The sequence below is a fragment of the Oncorhynchus nerka genome, linkage group LG27, assembly GCF_034236695.1.
Source record: "Oncorhynchus nerka isolate Pitt River linkage group LG27, Oner_Uvic_2.0, whole genome shotgun sequence".
NCBI lineage: Eukaryota > Metazoa > Chordata > Actinopteri > Salmoniformes > Salmonidae > Oncorhynchus > Oncorhynchus nerka.
The window spans coordinates 51,517,373-51,538,743 of NC_088422.1; the positions used below are offsets into that span (position 1 = coordinate 51,517,373).

Below are 21,371 nucleotides of genomic sequence, written 5' to 3' on the forward strand. Positions count from 1 at the left end.
CTTAAACTAATAACACACAAATGATTGTTTATGTCTTGTCTATATTGAATACATAATTTAAACATTCACAGTGTAGGCTGGGAAAAGTATGTGAACCCCTAGGCTAATGACTTCTTGGAGTCATGAGTCAGCTAACCCAGAGTACAATCATTGAGACAAGATTGGAGATATTGGTTAGAGCTGCTTTGCCCAATAAATAACACTCACAAGTTTGAGTTTGCTATTCACAAGAAGCATTGCCTGATGTGAACCATGCCCCGAACAAAAGAGATCTCAGAAGACCTAAGATTAAGAATTGTTGACTTGCATAATGCTGGAAAGGGTTACAAAAGTATATCTAAAAGCCTTGATGTTCATCAGTCCAAGGCAGGACAAATTGTCTATAAATGGAGAAAGTTCAGCACTGTTGCTACTCTCCTTAGGAGTGGCCGTCCTGCAAAGATGACTGCAAGAGCACAGCACAGAATGCTCAATGAGGTTAAGAAAAATTCTCGTGTCAACTCAAGATTTATAGAAACCTCTGGAACATACTAATATCTCTGACGAGTCTACGATACGTAAAACACTAAACAAGAATGGTGTTCATGGGAGGACACCACAGAAGAAGCCACTGCTGTCCAAAAGAACATTGCTACACATCTGAAGTTTGCAAAAGTGCACCTGGATGTTATACAGCGTTACTAGCAAAATATTCTGTGGACGAGATGAAACTACAGTTGAGTTGTTTGGAAGGAACACACTACGTGTGGGGAAAAAAAGGCGCAGCACACCAACATCAAAACGTCTTCCCAACTGTAAAGTATGGTGGAGGGAGCATCATGGTTTGGGCTTGCTTTGCTGCCTCAGGGCCTGGCCAGCTTGCTATCATTGATGGAAAAATAAATTCAAGTTTCTCAAGACATTTTGCAAGAGAATGTTGGGCTATCTGTTCCCCAATTGAAGGTCAACAGAAGTTGGGTGATGCAACAGGACAACGACCCAAAACACAGAAGTAAATCAACAACAGAATAGCTTCAACTGAAGAAAATACGACTTCTACAGTGCCCCAGTAAGTGTCCTGACCTCAACCCGATGGTTCACACCAGACATCCCAAGAATATCGCTGAACTGAAACAGTTTTGTAAAGGGGAATGGTCCAAAATTCCGCCTGACCGTTGTGCTGATCTGATCCGCAACTACAGAAAACATTTGGTTGAGGTTATTGCTGCCAAAGGAGGGTCAACCAGTTATTAAATCCAAGGGTTCACATACTTTTTCCACCCTGCACTGTGAATGTTTACACGGTGTGTTCAATAAAGACATGAAAACGCATAATTGTTTGTGTGTTATTAGTTATTAGAATAAACACTCCTTTTTTTTCTGACTGTTTATTGTTCTGACCTAGATGAAGATCAGATCAAATTTTATGACCAATTTATGCAGAAATCCAGGCATTTCCAAAGGGTTCACATACAGTGGCAAGAAAGTATCTGTTTATTTTTTATAAATTTGCAAAAATGTCTAAAAACCTGTTTTTTATTGTGTGTAGATTTTTATTTAAATCAAATGTAAAATAAGGCTGTATCGTAACAAAATGTGGAAAAGGTCAAGGTTGTCCGAATACTTTCCGAATGCACTGTATGTATTGCGCTCCTTCATCAAGTTGTAAAATAAAGCAGATCAGAAACTGTCTACTCTTTACTCGACTGATTTAGCTGGCAAGGTAACTGCTGTTTAACTTAAAAAAGGAGTGTTTATTCGCAGTGCTGAGCTCGTATTGTAACTGAAATGTACAGTTAGCTAATGTCTAATCACCTCTCGACTGAGATGAATGAATAACCTACACTAGCAGCTACCACAGACAGGTATCTGTGTGACCACCATTTGCCTCATGCAGTACGACATATCCTTCACATAGAGTTGATCAGGCTATTGATTGTGGCCTGTGGAATGTTGTCCCATTCCTCTTCAATGGCTGTGCGAAGATGCAGGATATTGGCGGGAACTGGAACACACTGTTCCAGAGCATCCCAAACGTGCTCAATGTTTGACGTGGCTGGTGAATATGCAAAACTGGGACATTTTGAGCTTCCAGGAATTGTGTACAGTTCCTTGTGACATGGGGCCGTGGATTATCATGCTGAAACATGAGGTGATGGCAACGGATGAATGGTACCATAACAGACCTCAAGATCTTGTCACAGTATCTCCGTGCATTCAAATTGCAATTGATAAAATGCAATTGCTTTCATTGTCCGAAGCTCATGCCTGCCCATACCATAACCCCACCTGTCTGCAGTTCTGAGGCCGGTTGGACTTACTGCCAAACACCTTACATGTTTTACCAAAAGTTCCGTATCGCATTTCCATGCGCCTCCCAAATTTTGTAACAATGCTGAGGGCTCTGTATAGCTTCTCCGCATTGACATAATTGGTTGACGGTAGGTGGGGGTGGTACATGTTGTATAAACAAACTTACTTCCTTGACAACAGCTCTGCTCTGCACTGCTCAGCGAAGCGCAAGGAGTATGAATGCCCTGTCTTCTGCTGAGGCCGTACACCGTAAATGCTGCATGGCCAATGTAGACGTCACCAGTTGTACATTTACCATTAATTCTTAATCTACAATGATTGTTTCAGTCATTTCTGTTAATGCATAAAATATTATTATTCCAGTCTTACCATTCTCATTGTCAAAGTGGACAAATTGTTTGCAGAGCGCACCAACTATGCTACACTTGTGAGAAACCAATTTTGGTTTATTTCTTATGAGTTTCGTCCATTTAGTCATTGTCTTTTGTTTAGAGTGCTCATGTGAATGTTGAGTAGGGATGCGCAAGCACATAAGTAGGCCTATAGGCTACCTGGCCTGCGCCCAAATGAAGGAATATTAAACGTGCCCATTTGGGGATCTGATAGTATTTCTGATTGGCTTAACGCACCACCACTAACAAGCTGTGGAGCTTCTCAAAGAAATGTTTTCTTCACCTCAAAACAGGCAAACAAAAAAAAGTGTGTTTTTACAACCATTGAGAATGACAATAGAGTTCAACGTATTTGAAAAATCTTTCCATCTTTCTCCCTTACGATAATGAATCAGCGTGAAATGCAAAAATGTCATGCTCTGATCCAGTGGAAACGTCAAGAAATAGGCCTACCTGATTACTTCTTATCAGTGCTTGACTGAAATAGGTTCCGGTAATCATTTTGGGTGCTGGTACTGTTTATATTAGGTGTAGGAGCTCCATAATACTTTTGAGCTAATATTCTATGGGAGGACCAGGAGCTCAAGCAGTACAACATTTCAGATGCCGGTACTCAGCTCCGGTGAGCTCCTGCCCAAGTCAAGCATTGCTTCTTATGCCTTGCGCAAATAGCCTACAACGGTGTCTGTCCCAAACTCACTGGCCTGGGAAACTGAGGACCTGTCATGCCAAAGTGTCCCCATCTACGTCACAATGGGATTCGATGAGTTCAAGCTTCTGTTGCTAGGGCTGTTGCTACAACTTGCAACATTCTGACTGGATTAATGAACCCAAGTGTCCGTTGCTACGCTGGTTGTTTGGCTCTATTTTACCTCATAGCAGTCGTGAAGGAAGGAGGACGCAGGCAGTTCTAGTTCTATTTCACCACATAAACGCATGCTCAGTCCGCACAAAATTATTACCTCAGAATTGCTCTCCAAGGTCGGTGTTTTTGACTGTGACAACCTGCCTACTACCTACTGCTTCAGAGGACCGAAAATACTGGAAAGAGAAAACTTTATTTACCATGTATTTGTCGTTATATAAGTACATATTGTTAAATAGGAATAAATAATTTAAGCTGTTTTAAGATTGACGTTGCTAGCTAATGTACTTATCATTTTATACCTCAACCTGCCTAGTCAGCTAACCAGCTACAGTAGCTGGCTAGCTAGCCAGACAGTATTATTTAGCTAACGTTAGCTAGCTAGCAAGTAAGCTACTGTAACTGTTATTGCAGCTTTCTGTTTGTATGTAGCTTGCACTTCAAAGGCATCCCTCAAGATTTTCTTTTGTCTCTCCAAACCAGGCGAAGTATTATGAAGACTGATCGCAACATTGAGAATTTCACAATTCAAGGTAATGTTAAGCAGTTAACTTCAATTAGATAACTGGACTGTTTTACAACCCTTTTCAACAAACATTTTCCATCTAACGTTAGCTAGTTGCGAGCTATACATGTAGTTCAGTGGAGGCTGCTGAAGGGAGGATGGCTCATAATGTCAGAAATGGAGTAAATGGAATGGTATCAAATACGTGGTTCCCATGTGGTTAATACATTCAATTGACTCCATTCCAGCCATTATTATGAGCTGTCCTCCCCTCAGTAGCCTCCACTGATAGTTATATCTCTGTCATATTGAGGTGTCTAGCTATAAGTTAAACCTGATCAATCAAATGGATAGGTGTAAGCAATTATGGTAATTCCAAATACCCTTAACCAGGGGGAAGGATGGTCAGCCACACAGGAGGGTGACTTTTACTAAAGAGGAGGCCGTGCTGACAGATGCATGCTGGCCATTTCGGAGTGAGACACATGATTGCCAAAATCAACCTACACTTATTCTGACAGGGAATTGTCAAGGACGTGGACAGCTGGGTAAGTGAAATAATAATAGAATGTACATAATAAAGAAAAGGTTAAGTACATTCTATTATATCTGAAATTAGTATTATTTCAATGAAGTAATGTTTCAATTTGTCACCGTTTGCTTAAAAGGTCAGTACCCTGTCTAGCATGCAGAAGTTTGAGAGGTTGAAGACTGTGGTTGAAGCCCATCAGTTGTTTCACCATGGCACATGATCGGTAAGTGTCCCAATTAAAATGTTATAATGGTTTCTTTATTTGACCACAGCAGAGTGCAATATCAAAGAATGTGTGTGTGTGTCCTTACAAATATGAAAATCTGCATTCTGTATGACACAATAGATGTAAGAAAAAAGTATATCTCTAACACGGTACAGATGTTACAGGTTATATTCTGTCACCAAAGGTTAGTTTTATTTATTTTTTACCATTTGTTTTTGTTTTTCCATTGTACATAAATCAGACATTTTAGTATCTTACATTGTCAATAGATAACACTTTCCTACCCCCTCCAGGTTTGGTGAAAGGACCAACACCGAACCTCTTGCCATGGGCAAGTTCCTTGATTGGTACCAGGAAGGGTGGGAGAACAACCTGAAGGTAATTCTCTTTGCACACAACAGTAGCATCTAGGCCGAGTACGGGCGGGAGCCGCAGCTGTTGAATGAGGCAAACAACACAATTGTATATACAATTATTGCATATACTGTAGTCTTATAAATTTGTGATCGACTTAGTGTTGTTTGACTATTGCTATTTTGTATAACGTACTTTTAGATCACTGAAACTCCACCTGATGTGGTGGAAGTTGTCGAACCAGATCAGAACACCTTCGAAGACTACCTTCAGGCACGGACTGAGAACGATGTGGAGATTTTTGACCAGGTAAAAATGATAGTCAGCTGTTAATTTATTTTCTTGCCCTCCAAGAGATATGTAAGAAATGTATTTGTAATATGAAATATAATTGCATGTAATTCCTGTCATCAATCAAGGTGAGACTGAACCTGCACCTACCCGCCTGTCCAACATCACTACTCTGGACGGCTCTGACTTAGAATACGTGGACAACTACAAATACTTAGGTGTCTGGTTAGACTGTAAACTCTCCTTCAAGACCCATATCAAACATATCCAATCCAAAGTTAAATCTAGAATTGGCTTCCTATTTCGCAACAAAGCATCCTTCACTCATGCTGCCAAACATACCCTTGTAAAACTGACCATCCTATCAATCCTCGACTTTGGCGATGTCATTTACAAAATAGCCTCCAATACCCTACTCAACAAATTGGATGCAGTCTATCACAGTGCAATCCGTTTTGTCACCAAAGCCCCATATACTACCCACCATTGCGACCTGTACGCTCTCGTTGGCTGGCCCTCGCTTCATACTCGTCGCCAAACCCACTGGCTCCATGTCATCTACAAGACCCTGCTAGGTAAAGTCCCCCCTTATCTCAGCTCGCTGGTCACCATAGCATCTCCCACCTGTAGCACACGCTCCAGCAGGTATATCTCTCTAGTCACCCCCAAAACCAATTCTTTCTTTGGCCGCCTCTCCTTCCAGTTCTCTGCTGCCAATGACTGGAACGAACTACAAAAATGTCTGAAACTGGAAACACTTATCTCCCTCACTAGCTTTAAGCACAAACTGTCAGAGCAGCTCACAGATTACTGCACCTGTACATAGCCCGCCTATAATTTAGCACAAACAACTACCTCTTTCCCTACTGTATTTTATTTATTTTGCTCCTTTGCACCCCATTATTTGTATTTCTACATTGCACATTCTTCCACTGCAAATCTACCATTACAGTGTTTTACTTGCTATATTGTATTTACTTTGCCACCATGGCCTTTTTTTGCCTTTACCTCCCTTCTCACCTCATTTGCTCACATCGTATATAGACTTGTTTATACTGTATTATTGACTATATGTTTGTTTTACTCCATGTGTAACTCTGTGTCGTTGTATCTGTCGAACTGCTTTGCTTTATCTTGGCCAGGTCGCAATTGTAAATGAGAACTTGTTCTCAACTTGCCTACCTGGTTAAATAAAGGTGAAATTTAAAAAAATAAAATAAAATATTTCTCTCTTCCTAGGGTTACCTCGGTGGAAGCCAACAATCTTCTACAGTTGGAGAAGTTGGACGGTCGACCACTGGAAGCACTGACGCCCTACACTTCAGTGAAGCCCAAAAGACAAAGTATGTTAAGCTTTGGTTGCCATTTGAGATAGCAAGAAATGGTAGTTCTGCTAAACTTATAAAAATGTACCTCTTCAAATGACTTTAGGACCATCGACTGTCCGAGCCCCCCAGGAGGTATCCCATCCACCAGAACCAGTGAGTCCAAATCAGTCTGATTCTCTGTGCTCTGAATCGGAGGGGGACCAGCTTGAGTTAGGCTATACCTTCCAAGTGTTGAAAAGTACATATCTCCCGTTTCTAACACTACACTAATCGATCTATTTTTTTCACAGTAAAGTGTAACCTGTGTGTTTGCTTGTTTAAGTCTCTGTCTCCTACCCTGTTCCCTTTAACTCTGCTCCTGTTCTCCAGGAGCTAGGGGTTCTGCCCAACACCCAGACACGTATTCACCCGATGTCCTCCATTACCAACCACCCTCCAACTTTTCATTACATCATCTACAGCCACTGTCATGATCTGCTAAGAAAGTTATCTTGCTCGATCATACTGAGCACATAATATTTGAGATACAAAGATTAACTAAAAACACTAGCACTGCACACACTCAGACCAAAGAGAGCAGCATTGCCTGGACTTTGCAGTCTCCCTCTTCAAGTCCCCCTTCTGAGACTGGCTGCCTGTTGAGAACAAGTGACACCCACACAGCAACCACCTCCTCTATATTCCACACAGCAGAATATTTCAATCCATGATTGCCATGTGAGTGCACAACAATTCTGTGAGAAATTAATGGCCCAAAACTCTCAACATTTGTGTTAAAATCTTAAATATAACAGGGTTGGTTTTTGCAGCTGTTTCACAAGGTGTTAATTATTGTAAGCTGTATGGTATCCTTTGATGCTATTTATTTGATCCACATTATTCATTGTTGGAGCCTAGTTACCTACATATTAAACCACAAGGGTGTACTATGCGAAATAGAAAAGAAAGAAAAAAGAGGACTACTGAAATTAAATTATTTTAATGTAGATAAGGGAAGAGCACTTTTCACTTTTTATTTATTATATTTTATTCAAACATTAAGGTCAGTCAATACGGAACATTTCAAGAACGTTGAAAGTTATCTGCGGTCGCAAAAACCATCGCTATGATGAAACTGGCTCTTACGAGGACCTCCACAGGAAAGGAAGAACGAGAGTTACCTCTGCTGCAGAGGATACGTTCATTAGAGAGTGAGCAGCCTCAAAAATTGATCACAAATAAATGCCACAGAGTTCAAGTAACAGACACATCTCAACATCAACTGTTCAGAGGAGACTGCATGAAACAGGCTTCCATGGTCGAATTGCTGCAAAGAAACCATTACTAAAGGACACCAATAATAAGAAGAGACTTGCTTGGGCCAAGAAACACAAGCAATGGACCTTAGACTGGTGGAAATCTGTCCTTTGGTCTGATGAGTCCAAATTTGAGATTTTTTGTTCCAATCACCGTGTCTTTGCGAGACGCAGAGTAGGTGAACGGATGATCTCCGCATGTGTGGTTCCTGCCGTGAAACATGGAGGAGGTGGTGTAATGGTGTTGGGATGCTTTGCTGTTGACACGGTCTGTGATTTATTTAGAAGTCAAGGCACACTTAACCAGCATGGCTACCACAGCATTCTGCGGCGATAAGCCATGCCATCTGGTTTGCGCTTAGTGGGACTATAATTTGTTTTTCAACAGGACAATGACCCAAAACACACCTCCAGGCTGTGTACGGGTTTTTTGACCAAGGAGAGTTGATGGACAATGCTGCATCAGATGACCTGGCCTCCAATCACCCAACCTCAACCCAATTGAGATGGTTTGGGATGAGTTGGACAACAAAGTGAAGGAAAAGCAGCCAGCAAGTGCTCTGTATATGTGGGAACTCCTTCAAGACTGTTTAGATTTTTTTAAACACTTTTTGGGGTACCGCATGATTCCATATGTAATTTCTTAGTGTTGATGTCTTCACTAATATTCAACAATGTAAGAAAATAGTAAAAATAAAGAAAACCCCTTGAATGAGTAGGTATGTCCAAATGTTTGACTGGTACTGTACATGGATGAGTATCTGAAAATGGCCTGAGGGGATGTAATTGTAAATTATGTAAATAATGCTGCTGTTGTCTTCAAGGCCAGATGGTGTGATTTATCTTTAGCCACCCAGCACATAGCAACAAAGACAAGAACAGGCAGCTTTACACTTAATGCTGGAACTGTGTGTGCGTCAAATTTTTCAAAAATATTTAGAAAAACTCAATTTACGGGTGTAAAAAAACATTGCAATGTTCAAAACATTGCTCTGCATTACTGATAGAGCTCTGTGTGTGCCTACAAGATAACTGTTTATGGTATTTATTTTAAAACATTAGCTCTATTTTAAACAACGTTTGACCATTTTGAAGAGTGTGCAACTGAAGGGATTTGAAGTGTCATCAACTTTATTTACCAGGTGGGGTCTACAATGCAGTCTCCCCAAACAAATTCCAGAATAGAACTGATTGTCACAGGGCGGCAGGGTAGCCTAGTGGTTAGAGCGTTGGTCCTAGTAACCGGAAGGTTGCAAGTTCATACCCCCGAGCTGACAAGGTACAAATCTGTCGTTCTGCCCCTGAAGGGCAGAACCCACCGTTCCTAGGCCGTCATTGAAAATAAGAATTTGTTCTTAACTGACTTGCCTAGTTAAATAAAGGTAAAATAAAAATAAACAGGGAATGCCATAAGATGACTGACTTACAATGGTGATTGAAAATGACTGTCATAAAAAAAGTGTACCAAAAAGAAATAACATATTTACTAAAACTAATTTACACAACAGTCAGTCACTGATTTCATCTAAACTTCTTATGGCTCAGGGGCAGTATTGAGTAGCTTGGATGAAAAGGTGCCCATATCAAATGGCCTGCTCCTCAGTCATAGTTGCTAATATTTGTATATTATTATTAATTATTGGATAGAAAACACCATGAAGTTTCTAAAACTGTTTGAATTATGTCTGAGTATAACAGAACTCATATAGCAGGCAAAAACCTGAGAAATTCCACTTCCTGTTTCTTTTTCCTGGAGGTGGCATATTTTCAACCAAGGTCTCATTGAAATTACAGCGAGATATGGATGAGTTTTCACTTCCTACACCTTCCACTAGATGTCAGCAGTCAATAGAACTTTGTCTGATGACTATAATGTGAAGGGGGGTCGATTGACACAGGAAATAGTCACCACAGCCATGAGTGGACCATGCTTTCACCAGGGGAAGGACTTGCGTTCCACCGCTCATCTGAAGTAATTCTAATTCTCCGGTTGGAACGTTATTCAAGATATATGTAAACAACATTCTAAAGATTTATTCAGTACATCGTTTGACATTTCGTCATGTTATAGTGGACGCACTTTGTGACTTTGGAATTGTTTACCAAACTCGCTAACCAAAGTAGCTAATTGGACATAAATAACGGACATTTTTGAACAAATCAAGAATTTATTGTGGACCTGGGATTCCTAGGACTGCATTCTGATGAAGTTCATCAAAGGTAAGAAAACATTTATCATGTATTTTCTGGTTTCTGTTGACTCCAACATGGAGGATAACTTGGCTACTGTTCTGAGCGCCGTCTCAGATTATTGCATGGGTTGCTTTTTCCGTAAACTTTTTTTGAAATCTGACACAGCGCTTGCATTAAGGAGAGGTATGTCTACAATTCCATGTGTATAACTTGTATTATCATCTATATTTATGATGAGTATTTCTGTTGAAACGATGTGGCTATGCAAAATCACTTGATGTTTTTGGAACTAGTGAATCTAACGCGCCAATGTAAACTCAGATTTTTTTATATAAATATGAACTTTATCAAACAAAACATGCATGTATTGTGTAACATGAAGTCCTATGAGTGTCATCTGATGAAGATAATTCAAGGTTAGTGATCAATTTTATCTTTATTTATGCTTTTTGTGAATGGTATATTTTGCTGGAAAATGGCTGTGCTTATTGTGGTTTGGTGGAGACCATACATAATCGTTTGTAGTGCTTTCGCTGAAAAGCCTATTTGAAATTGGACACTTGGGTGGGATTAACAACAAGAATAGCTTTAAAATGATATAAAACACATGTATGTTTTAGGAATTGTAATTATGAGATTTCTGTGGTTTGAATTTGGCACCCTCTATTTTCACTGGTAGTTGTCATATTGATCCCGATATCGGGATTGCAGCCATAACAAGTTAAGGATTCGGGCAGAGCTGAACAGGAAGAGTGTAGGACAGTAGAAGGTGGGTTTGAAGGGCTAATAATGGATCATACTAGTCCTCAGATGAGCTATGGCCTGCATACTTTGTGTCCTCATTGCTGTTCTCTTCAACGGGGGAATGATTAGCTTTGCCCCAACATCAGCCAACATCCCCTCGATGGTGAATCCCTTGTCAGCCATGATACCATCTCCAGGCTCCAGTAACTCCACAATTCCTGACAGCCTTTTGAGGTCTCGGTCAGAGAGTAGTTACGGTTCGGTGTAGAGCTCAGAGACAAAGGTAACTGCTGCACATGGGGCAATCCCGATTAGCCCTTTGAAGGTGTTAGTGTTCTTATAAAAGGAGAATATCTCAGATTGAAGAGTAAGGATGTTGAATTCTCACATCTTATTTCTGTGCATTCAATGATAACTCTGACGTCTGGACTGTGCTGTTGGAACTTGTTAGGCATCATCACAATCGCATGCTCTCTGGTCATCCAGATGGGCAATGAACCCAGGACTAGGAAAAGATAGTTGGCTCATGTGATGACTACACGGTTGACAGTAGGGACACTTATTCTAGAGATTAGAGGTCGACCGATTAAATCGTAATGGCCGATTAATTGGGGCAGATTTCAAGTTATCATAATCGCAAATTTTTGGACACTGATTTTAAAAAAAAAAACTTTATTTAATCTTTATTTAACTAGGCAATTCAGTTAAGAACACATTCTTATTTTCAATGACGGCCTAGGAACGGTGGGTTCTGCCCTTCAGGGGCAGAACGACAGATTTTCACCTTGTCAGCTCGGGGGATACAACCTGAAGGTTAACTAGTCCAACGCAATAACGACCTGCCTCTTGTTGCACTCCACAAGGAGACTGCCTGTTACGCGAATGCAGTAAGCCAAGGTAAGTTGCTAGCTAGCATTAAAAACATATCTTATAAAAAACAATCAATCATAATCACTAGTTAACTATACATGGTTGATGATATTACTAGATATTATCTAGCGTGTCCTGCGTTGCGTATAATCTGACTGAGCATACAGGCAGCTGACTGAGCAGTGGTAGGCAGAAGCAGGCACGTAAACATTCATTCAAACAGCACTTTTGTGCGTTTTGCCAGCAGCTCTTCGTTGTGCGTCAAGCATTGCGCTGTTTATGACTTCAAGCCTATCAACTCCCGAGATTAGGCTGGTGTAACCGAAGTGAAATGGCTGGCTAGTTAGCGCACGCTAATAGCGTTTCAAATGTCACTCGCTCTGAGCCTGTGGTTGTTTCCTTTGCTCTGCATGGGTAACGCTGCTTCGAGGGTGGCTGTTATCGTTGTGTTTCTGGTCCGAGCCCAGGGAGGAGCGAGGAGAGGGACGGAATCTATACTGTTAAACTTGCAATACTAAAGTGCCAATAAGAACATCCAATAGTCAAAGGTTAATGAAATACAAAAGGTATAGAGGGAAATAGTCCTATAATAACTACAACCTAAAACTTCTTACCTGGGAATATTGAAGACTCATGTTAAAAGGAACCACCAGCTTTCATATGTTCTCATGTTCTGAGCAAGGAACTTAAACGTTAGCTTTCTTACATGGCACATATTGCACTTTTACTTTCTTCTTCAACACTTTGTTTTTGCATTATTTAAATAAAATTGAACATGTTTTATTATTTATTTGAGGCTAAATTGATTTTATTGATGTATTATATTAAGTTAAAATAAGTGTTAATTCAGTATTGTTGTAATTGTCATAATTACACATTTTAAAAAATATATTTAAAAAATGTAATTGTCCGATTAATCACTATAGGCTTTAGGTCCTATAGGTCCTCCACTATAGGTCCTCCAATAATCGGTATCGGCGTTGAAAAATCATAATCGGTCGACCTCTACTAGAGATGTCAGACAAGACCTTCACCTTGTCAATGATTTGCAACTTGCGGTTAGGACTGGCGGTTGTTTCCTGTCCAATTAGCAATCCCATTCTCTGTCCATTGGACCAGCTTAGATGCAGTGAAAATCTTTGACTGGAAATGGGTATAGAATCGGCTTATTCTCCGTTTCTGGACATGATGTTCGAGCTCTCTGATCCTTTCTGCTGCAGCATCGAGTGCACCTGTTGTTAAAAGTGACTTGACTAGATTACCCTGATTTAGATCATATTTAATTTATGGTTGGACATTGTTCATAATGTCTACATCAGGGACAGTGGTAAAATCAATAGGTGACCCCATTAAAGCCTAAGCACTGTGGATAAGTAGGATGGTAAACACTAATGAAAATGACACTATTCTTGTAAAATAGGTAGATAAACTCTCCCCAAAAAATGAAAATGTGGGTTAGCTGACTTTACTTGAGTTACACAATGCCCAAACCTGACGCGCGTGTGCTCTACTTGATTTTGTCCCCCCACACCAAACGCAAATATGACAAGCAGGTTGAAATATCAAAACAGACTCTGAACCAATTATATTAATTTGGGGACAGGTCGAAAAGCATTCATTTGTGCTATTTAGCTAGCTAGCTTGCTGTTGCTAGCTAATTTGTCCGGATATAAACAAGGAGTTGTTATTTCACTTGAAATGCACAAGGTCCTCTACTCCGACAATTAATCCACACATAAAAAGGTCAACCGAATCGTTTCAAGACATCTCTCCTCCTTCCAGGCTTCTTTTACATGGCGATTGGCAACTAATAATGTGCATTACCAATGAGGAAATGGGAGAAGCAGGACTTGCAGAGCGCAGGACTTGCAGAGCGTTCTGCATTACAAATATAATCAATTTCTATTTTAGCACCTGGCAATGCAGACGCTCGTTGGCGCGCACGAGCAGTGTGGGTGCAATGATTGAAAAACATGTACATTTATTTTGCAACACTATGGTACGCGATGCGACCGGTGTGGTCAGCATGTTAGGCTAATCACTGGTCTACCTTTAATAGAACTAGTGTAACGTTAACCTAGCTCCTATTTTCATAATGTTTGAATGTTGCTAGTAATGGCAGCATTCTTTACATAGCTGATGTGTATTGACATAGAATTACATTAATATTATAATGCTGAATGTTAGACATAGGACGTAATGTGTATGTACATGGAGGAGTCGTCGTGTAGTTGTAGTCTGCTGCTGCAACCTCTAGAGAGACGTCCTCGTCCAGCTCTTCATCAGAAGAAGGGATGGGATGAATATCATCTCCGAGATGAGCTCGTCCTTTCATATACTGATTCCCGTTGTGGCAGATCTTCCCCACAGTTATTCCAATGAAACCGGGACAGGACAACTCTGATCTTCAGCAGTTTGCGACCAGCCGCAATGGTGTAGTCCGTTTGTGTTGAAATGTAGGCTACATACAAAGGCGGTACCACAGAGTATTAAACGTAGGGCATTAAACTCTTTTCACAAGCATGAACCAATTTTTTGCTCTCTTCCAAGTTTCTTGGAAAAGCATGGAAACTTATATGTACGGGTGCTTTTGCCTGTTATTAGTACAGAGAAGTAAGATAGAGCCCATAATGCAATTCTTCAGAAAATGGAAATAGCTTCAAAATGTTATCAGATTTGAAGTAAATGGCAGAAAATATTTAGCCGAAGTCCGACAAATTCATTGCTTAAAATAATTATGACATGTTAAAAAAAATGAGCAATGTAATAAAGTAATGACTTTTCAAACAAGTTACACGTTACGTTGGCAGACAATTTGTTAGCTACGCTATCCTTACGAACTGCATATCATTACAGCGGTATGTGCCTGTATGTTAGCTAGCTACCTAATGTTAGTTGCCTACTAATACATCAAACTTGCCAGTACATTAATTATATGCTATTCAACTAACTACCCAACATTTATTGACTTGATTATTCACGTCATGCTTTGCTTAGCTAAAGTGGTACAGTCGTTGTGCGTTCTCAATGGACATTGTTAATGAAGGGTACGTTTTCATAAATTCACACTGGATATCTACACCAATTTCAGAGCACTCTCGTCTAAGTGTGCCAGAACGCAGAATAACTGATGCATTTATGAAAGCTCAACACCCGTTGAATATGGCCGGTGTCTGTAAATATCTGCAAAAAGCGTACTTAAATTGGTGCCAGCAGCAGTTACAGACACCAACGCTATAGACAACATGAAAACAGCTTAATCAGCTCTGCTAGGGAGAGTGAAATGGTCAGAGTGAGGAGTTCTCTAATTTGTGTATGGAAGTAGCTAAAAAGATAGCCAACATTAGCCAGTTAGCTTGGGTGCTTGACTGCCGTTGTGAGGTCAGATCAACCCTACTCCTCGACCAGTGCCCAGTGTGCACTTTGAATGCTCGGAATTTACAAAACGCCAAGAGAGCACTCTGGCACTACAAATTGAATTTAGAAACACACCCGTAGTCGTAAAATGTCTAGCTAGTAATTTGTTATGCTAACAAGCTAGTAATTTGTTATGCTAACAAGCTAGTAAGAGGTTGCATAGCAACAGCATCAACTTCCAGTAGACAAGCGAAGAGCTAGTACACTCAACTGAAAGGATACCGTTCGTTTACAGTATACTAAAATTAACTAATAGTGTATAGTATTATATACACTCATTAAGTGTGCAGTATACAGTATGTTAAAACTGTTATTCAAACAACAAATGAGGTTGCCAAGTCACGTGGTGTAAGAGCTATTGAAATTTGAATATTGTGATCATGCACTTTGTTGACTGTCTTTAACTAGTGTCAGTGCGCAAGGCTGTCTAAAAATAAGACCCCTGCAATGTTGTATAGCTTTTTTACTTCATAAAAGAGCCTCATCTGGTGTATATAACGTTAGATCAAATCGTTCGCGACCTATTGAAGATTTAAGGTCCGAATATTCGGCAAATATCTAATCTCAAACCAACTTTAACCACGGTGTTAAACCGTACCATATGTTGACTGACTAGAAGAGCAGATGAGGGAGAAAAAAACATCGAGATCCAAATAGCTACCGTTAGCTAAGAAAACATGCACGCAATAGCTAACATCATGATGATGCTTACCGTTATTGTTATTTGTAATGTGAGCTAACTAGTGTATCACATTTTAATCCCAACTCAATTAAGGTAGCTACCAAACTAGCTAGTTATCAACCAGCTAATAATATTAGCCAGCTAACGTTGTTAGCTATCCGCTAAGAAGATAGCAGAAACACAACAGGGAGAGATAATTTAGAAAAGGCTAGCAAACATTTTCTTTGACCGTGCTAGCTAGCTAAATATCCATAAGACTCACCTTTTACATCGCCAGCTAGTGCCTTCCAGGTAGGAGAGTACTGGATGCAGTGACCACACCATGATGAGTAGAACTGGACCAGCCAAGCTGTGGAAGAGTTGACCAAAGTCTGCTTGACAGTCGCGCTTGTCAGTATAACCACGGGGTCCTTCTCAGAATACAGCCGAGTGGTTAGAGACGGATTAAATAGAAACACAAAAATAATGCTCGTTTTGAACAATAAAAAAACTGTTTTTCGGAGCGAAGGGCAGCCATCAACACACAGAGTCGCCATATCGTAAAGACAATGTGGAGATGGAAAGCGACAGGCTACGGACGGACACGCCTGGTGCCAAAATTGATGACGTATATCGATTGGAGACAAACGGATTCGGTTCAGTCAAAGATTTGTTAAACTAAAACAAGATATACCACAGCCTGTCATCTCCAATGGGAACGAATGAGCAATAGCGGGCAGAACAAGCAAGGTGGGCACTAGCTAGCGAGATCCTATTGGCGCGTTCTAGCAGACGTCTGCATATTTCCGTTAGGGAACGCCTCCTCTGTGAAGTGCGCGTGTGCAATAACCCAATTCGCCTTTGTACTCATTCTAAACAACACGATTTAAAACAAATAACATATTGTAGGGAATATGAAACTGTATTGAGATCAAATGTTTCATCGATGAGAAAATGTGCAGAATGTCAGCCAAAATCCATCTCGTTCCTGCTTCCCCCACTGCCGGCCAGTGGGCTTCCTCTCTCAAAGCGGATGATTTATACATCCGTTAAAATATCTGTGATTGTGTTATCTGTGATAAAATATTGTGATTGCGGCTAGAATCTTCAGCGAGACTGAAATGTGTCTGCCGAAGTTGGGACTTGGGAATGTTCAGAGTGGTTCCGTTTTTATCCGAGTGAATTGTTCGTTGTTGTTTTGGGATTTATTAAAACAAAAAGTCAATGCCGTAGGTGTACATTTTCGGTGCAATAAATGTGCTTCAGCGGTCACCCTGGTCTGATGTTGGATACACCATGTCGCTACCTTCCACTAACGCTTCGATCACACCAACGATGATTACGCAGCATCATCTGGATATGTGTGCAACAAAAGTTCATAAATCACCTTCTGCTTGCTACCATTTCTGTCAAGCGGCCTGCGTATACAGTTTGAAGAATATATTCGATAAATCCAACATAAGAGACACACAGAATGCACGTCAACTGCCTCTGCAACGCAATGTTGCAAGGCAAGTGCAATGTTCCATTGGAAATTAATGTACTTCTGTTGTACCAAAATGCAAAAGTGCAAAAACATTGTCGCTGTAATCGAGGCGTAACATGCTGACCACATCGCCTGCGATTTGCGTACAAGCATTGTAAAATAAATGTACACATACTTGTTATTCAATCACACATGTTACACATACCTGCTCACGTGCATGCTAAAATATATATTTTTTTATATATTTTTTTTTTTGTGGGGGGGGGTCAGCTTTAATATTGCAGGTAGATCAATGTAATTGACTGAATCACTTCCAATCCCCCATATATTTTTTTTATCAAATATATATATTTATATACATACACAGACCTGTATTTCCATCTTATACATACTATATACATTTTATGGACACACTATTTTACAATAGTTTTATTTTGTTTGTTTTTAACTCTTGTCCTTCCTCCACCCTCAACCTCTCCCATATATGGATGATATCCATCCGGTTCTATTTGCCATATATTTCAAACTGTGCTCTTTCAAAAAGTTCTTAAGCTATATACGTTTTACGGGCACATTATGTATGTTTTACATTCGTTATCTTGTTGTTATTAGTCCCAACCTTCAGCTCCATTCAATCCCTCCCATCTATCTCTTAACACCATCCATATTGGATTTCTATTTGCTATGCATTTTTCAACTGTGCTGTGAGGTTTCACAAAAGTTCTGAACATTTCTATTCTCATTGTTCCTACAGATTGTAAATTGAAAATATATATTTTTGCTAAAAGTATTATTATATTACTGATCGACTGACTATGACTTTTCAGATCGCCCAGTAGTGCTGTCCGCAGGGTTAGCTCCAGATAAATATTGCAATTCTTCAACCGTTCCTGGACCTGTGACCAAAAACAAGCTACATAATGGACAGTACCAAAACAAATGATCTAATGATTCTGCCTCTTCGCAGTAAAATCTGCAGTGCTGGGAAGGTTGTATCCCCCATATAAATAACATTCTGTTGGTTGCAAGAATTCTGTATAATAATTTAAATGGAAAAATTCAACATTTCGAATAGGGTGTCGTTTTGCGTATCAGTTCATAAACCATGTGCCATGGAATCGGTACATCAAAAATCTCTTCCCAACTATTTTGCAATCTATATGGCACGGCTGTACATTTTTTGGGTCCTAAATTAAATGAAACTAGTATAGACAAATTCCTTACTTTTTTCCCCCTTCCACTTTCCTCTTCCATTTTTTGCGGTAATGCTGCAATTAGTTGGATGTAATTTTGGGTAGAACTTGGTTCTATTTTTGATGCATGATGTGCTTCAATTCCAGCCTCTCTCATCTCCTCATTGGTTTTTAAGAGCACATACCCACGTGGGTGATTGAAAGCTGAACTGAGGTCCACAATCCAGTCGGTTGTAGTAATGCACCTTAATATTGGTTGCTAACCTCCATATGAAGTCCACAGAAGAAGAAGAGATTACTAGAAACTAACTAAGTTTACCCTTTTATCTGTGGATTAATTATCGGAGTAGAGAACACACAATTTTTTGTGACTCAGAAAGTGTAAAAATTCAGCAAAAATCCAGGAAAAAATGCACCTTGTGCATTTAATGTAAAATAACAACCCAGTGTTTATATTCCAGGACAACAGCAAGCAAGCTAACTAAATGTCCATAAATGTTTCACGTGTTTCCACCTGTCCCCAAATTAATATAGTTAGTTCAGAGTTCGTTTTGATATTTCAACCTGCGTGTCCTGATTGTGTCTGGTGTGGATGGACAAAATCAACCTTGCGCATGCGCGTGCCTGGTGTAGTCAGCATGTTACATGCTGACCATACCGCCCCGTGTTGCATATGTGAGTATTGCAAAATAAATGTACATATGCATGTTATTTAATAATTTCATCCAAACTGCTCACGAGCATCTGCATAGCCAGGCGCTAAAATAGAACTTGGTTCTATTTGTGGTAATGCACCTTATTAAAAGTTGGTTGCCAATCGCCATATAAAGTCCACAAAAGAAGAAGAAGACTGGAGGAGGAGAAATAACTATCTAGGTTTCCCCTTTTATTAATTGTCAGAGTAGAGAACACACTATTTTGTGTGACTCAAAATTGGTTAAAATTCTACAAAGATCCAGAAAAAGGACCTTGTGCATTTCAGGTAAAATAACAACCCAATGTTTATATCCCAGGACAAATTAGCTAGCAACAGCAAGCTAGCTAGCTAAATGTCCATGAATGTTTCATGTGTTTCGACCTGTCCCCAAATTAATTTAGCGTATAGATGCCCCCTATCAGACGCTATTTCCGTTTTTTTTTAATGGAAAATAAACTATATATATATATATATGTGTGTTTCTGTTAAAACGAATTAGGGTTAAAACAAAGTATGTATAATCTGTGTATGATCTACTTTACCCAATTTTTGGGGGGGTCAAAAGTCTGAACGAGGGCGTCGTCCGGTGAAAACAAATTCTCAGATGCGGTTTCCGCTTAAAGGTCACATGATCAATGCATTGGCAAACACTCTGGTTGCAGTCAACACTTAAAAGACACACCCAATCCCCTCAGCCCTCAAATTAGGTGGACACTGCTGATGATGTAAAATTATGTCTGATGAGTTTACACTTGCAGGGCAAGGGGCAAGGGAGGAAGGAATTATTTTTAAATTGACCACCCTTGGCCAGAAATTCATCACTCGTTCATCCCTCAATGATTGTGTTTTCAGCCACCTGTAGCTTATGGGTGCTTTATATGCTCTACAGTTAATTATGAGTGCATGTCTACTTATATTAAATATATATTTATTAATATACGCCTACTGTATGATAGATAGTAAATTCATTAGCTAACTAACATTAGCCTGCCTAGCTGGAACTTCTGAAGAAGGAATATGTTTCATTTCTAAAAGATAACCAAACAAAAACATATTTACTTTTTACGGGATGTGCAGTTGTCGGAAGTTTACATACACCTTAGCCAAATACATTTAAACTCAGTTTTTCACAAGTCCTGACATTTAATCCTAGTAAAAATTCCATGTTTTAGGTCAGTTAGGGTCACTATTTTAAGAATGTGAAATGTCAGAATAATAGTAGAGAGAATAATTTATTTCATCACATTCCCAGTCGGTCAGAAATGTACATACACTCAATTACTATTTGGTAGCATTGCCTGGCGCAGGCATTCCACTAGCGACCCACCTCGACAACATCCGGTGAAATTGCAAAGCGCCAAATTCAAAATACAGAAATAGTCATAATAAACATTCATAAACAATACAAGTGTTATACATCGGCTTAAAGATGAACTTCTTGTTAATCAGGCCACTTTGTCAGATTTCAAAAAGGCTTTACTGTTAAAGCATTCCATGTGATTATCTGAGGACAAAAGCATACACACATTTTACGACCAAGTAATGGAATTACAAATGTCAGAAATAGCGCTAAAATGAATCACTTACCTTTGAAGATCTTCATATGGTTGCAGTCACAAGAGTCCCAGCTACGGAATAAATGTTTGTTTTGTTCGATAAAGTCCCTCTTTATATCTCAAAAACTCAGTTTTGTTGGCGGGTTTTGTTCAGTAATCCACTGGCTCAAAGGCGGTAAAAACATGCAGACGAATACATCCTAATAGTACCGGTAAAGTTCGTCGAAACATGTCAAACGATGTTTATAATTAATCCTCAGGTTTTCAATTGTCTAAATAATCGATAATATTTCAACCGGACAATAGCATATTCATGATTCTACAGTCCACAGACAGAAAGGTCTCATTCTTCTGAAAAAAACAAGCCTGAAACAATGTCTAAAGACTGTTGAAATCTAGTGGAAGCCATATGAACTGCAATCTGGGTTCTAACCCATTAGATTCTCTATATGCATTCAATTGAAAACTACCCAC

General features: G+C 39.7%; 1 protein-coding gene across 1 annotated transcript in view; it reads right to left on the minus strand.

Annotated features, from left to right (window-relative positions):
* Positions 1-16,668, minus strand: part of qsox2 (quiescin Q6 sulfhydryl oxidase 2) — a 69,123-nt gene extending 52,455 nt beyond the window's left edge. Inside the window, exon 1 of the mRNA XM_029638547.2 lies at positions 16,249-16,668. Within this exon, the coding sequence (XP_029494407.1) occupies positions 16,249-16,522 (274 nt within the window). The 5' untranslated portion in view covers positions 16,523-16,668. The remainder of the gene's footprint in view (positions 1-16,248) is intronic.
* Between the last annotated feature and the right edge of the window lie 4,703 nt (positions 16,669-21,371).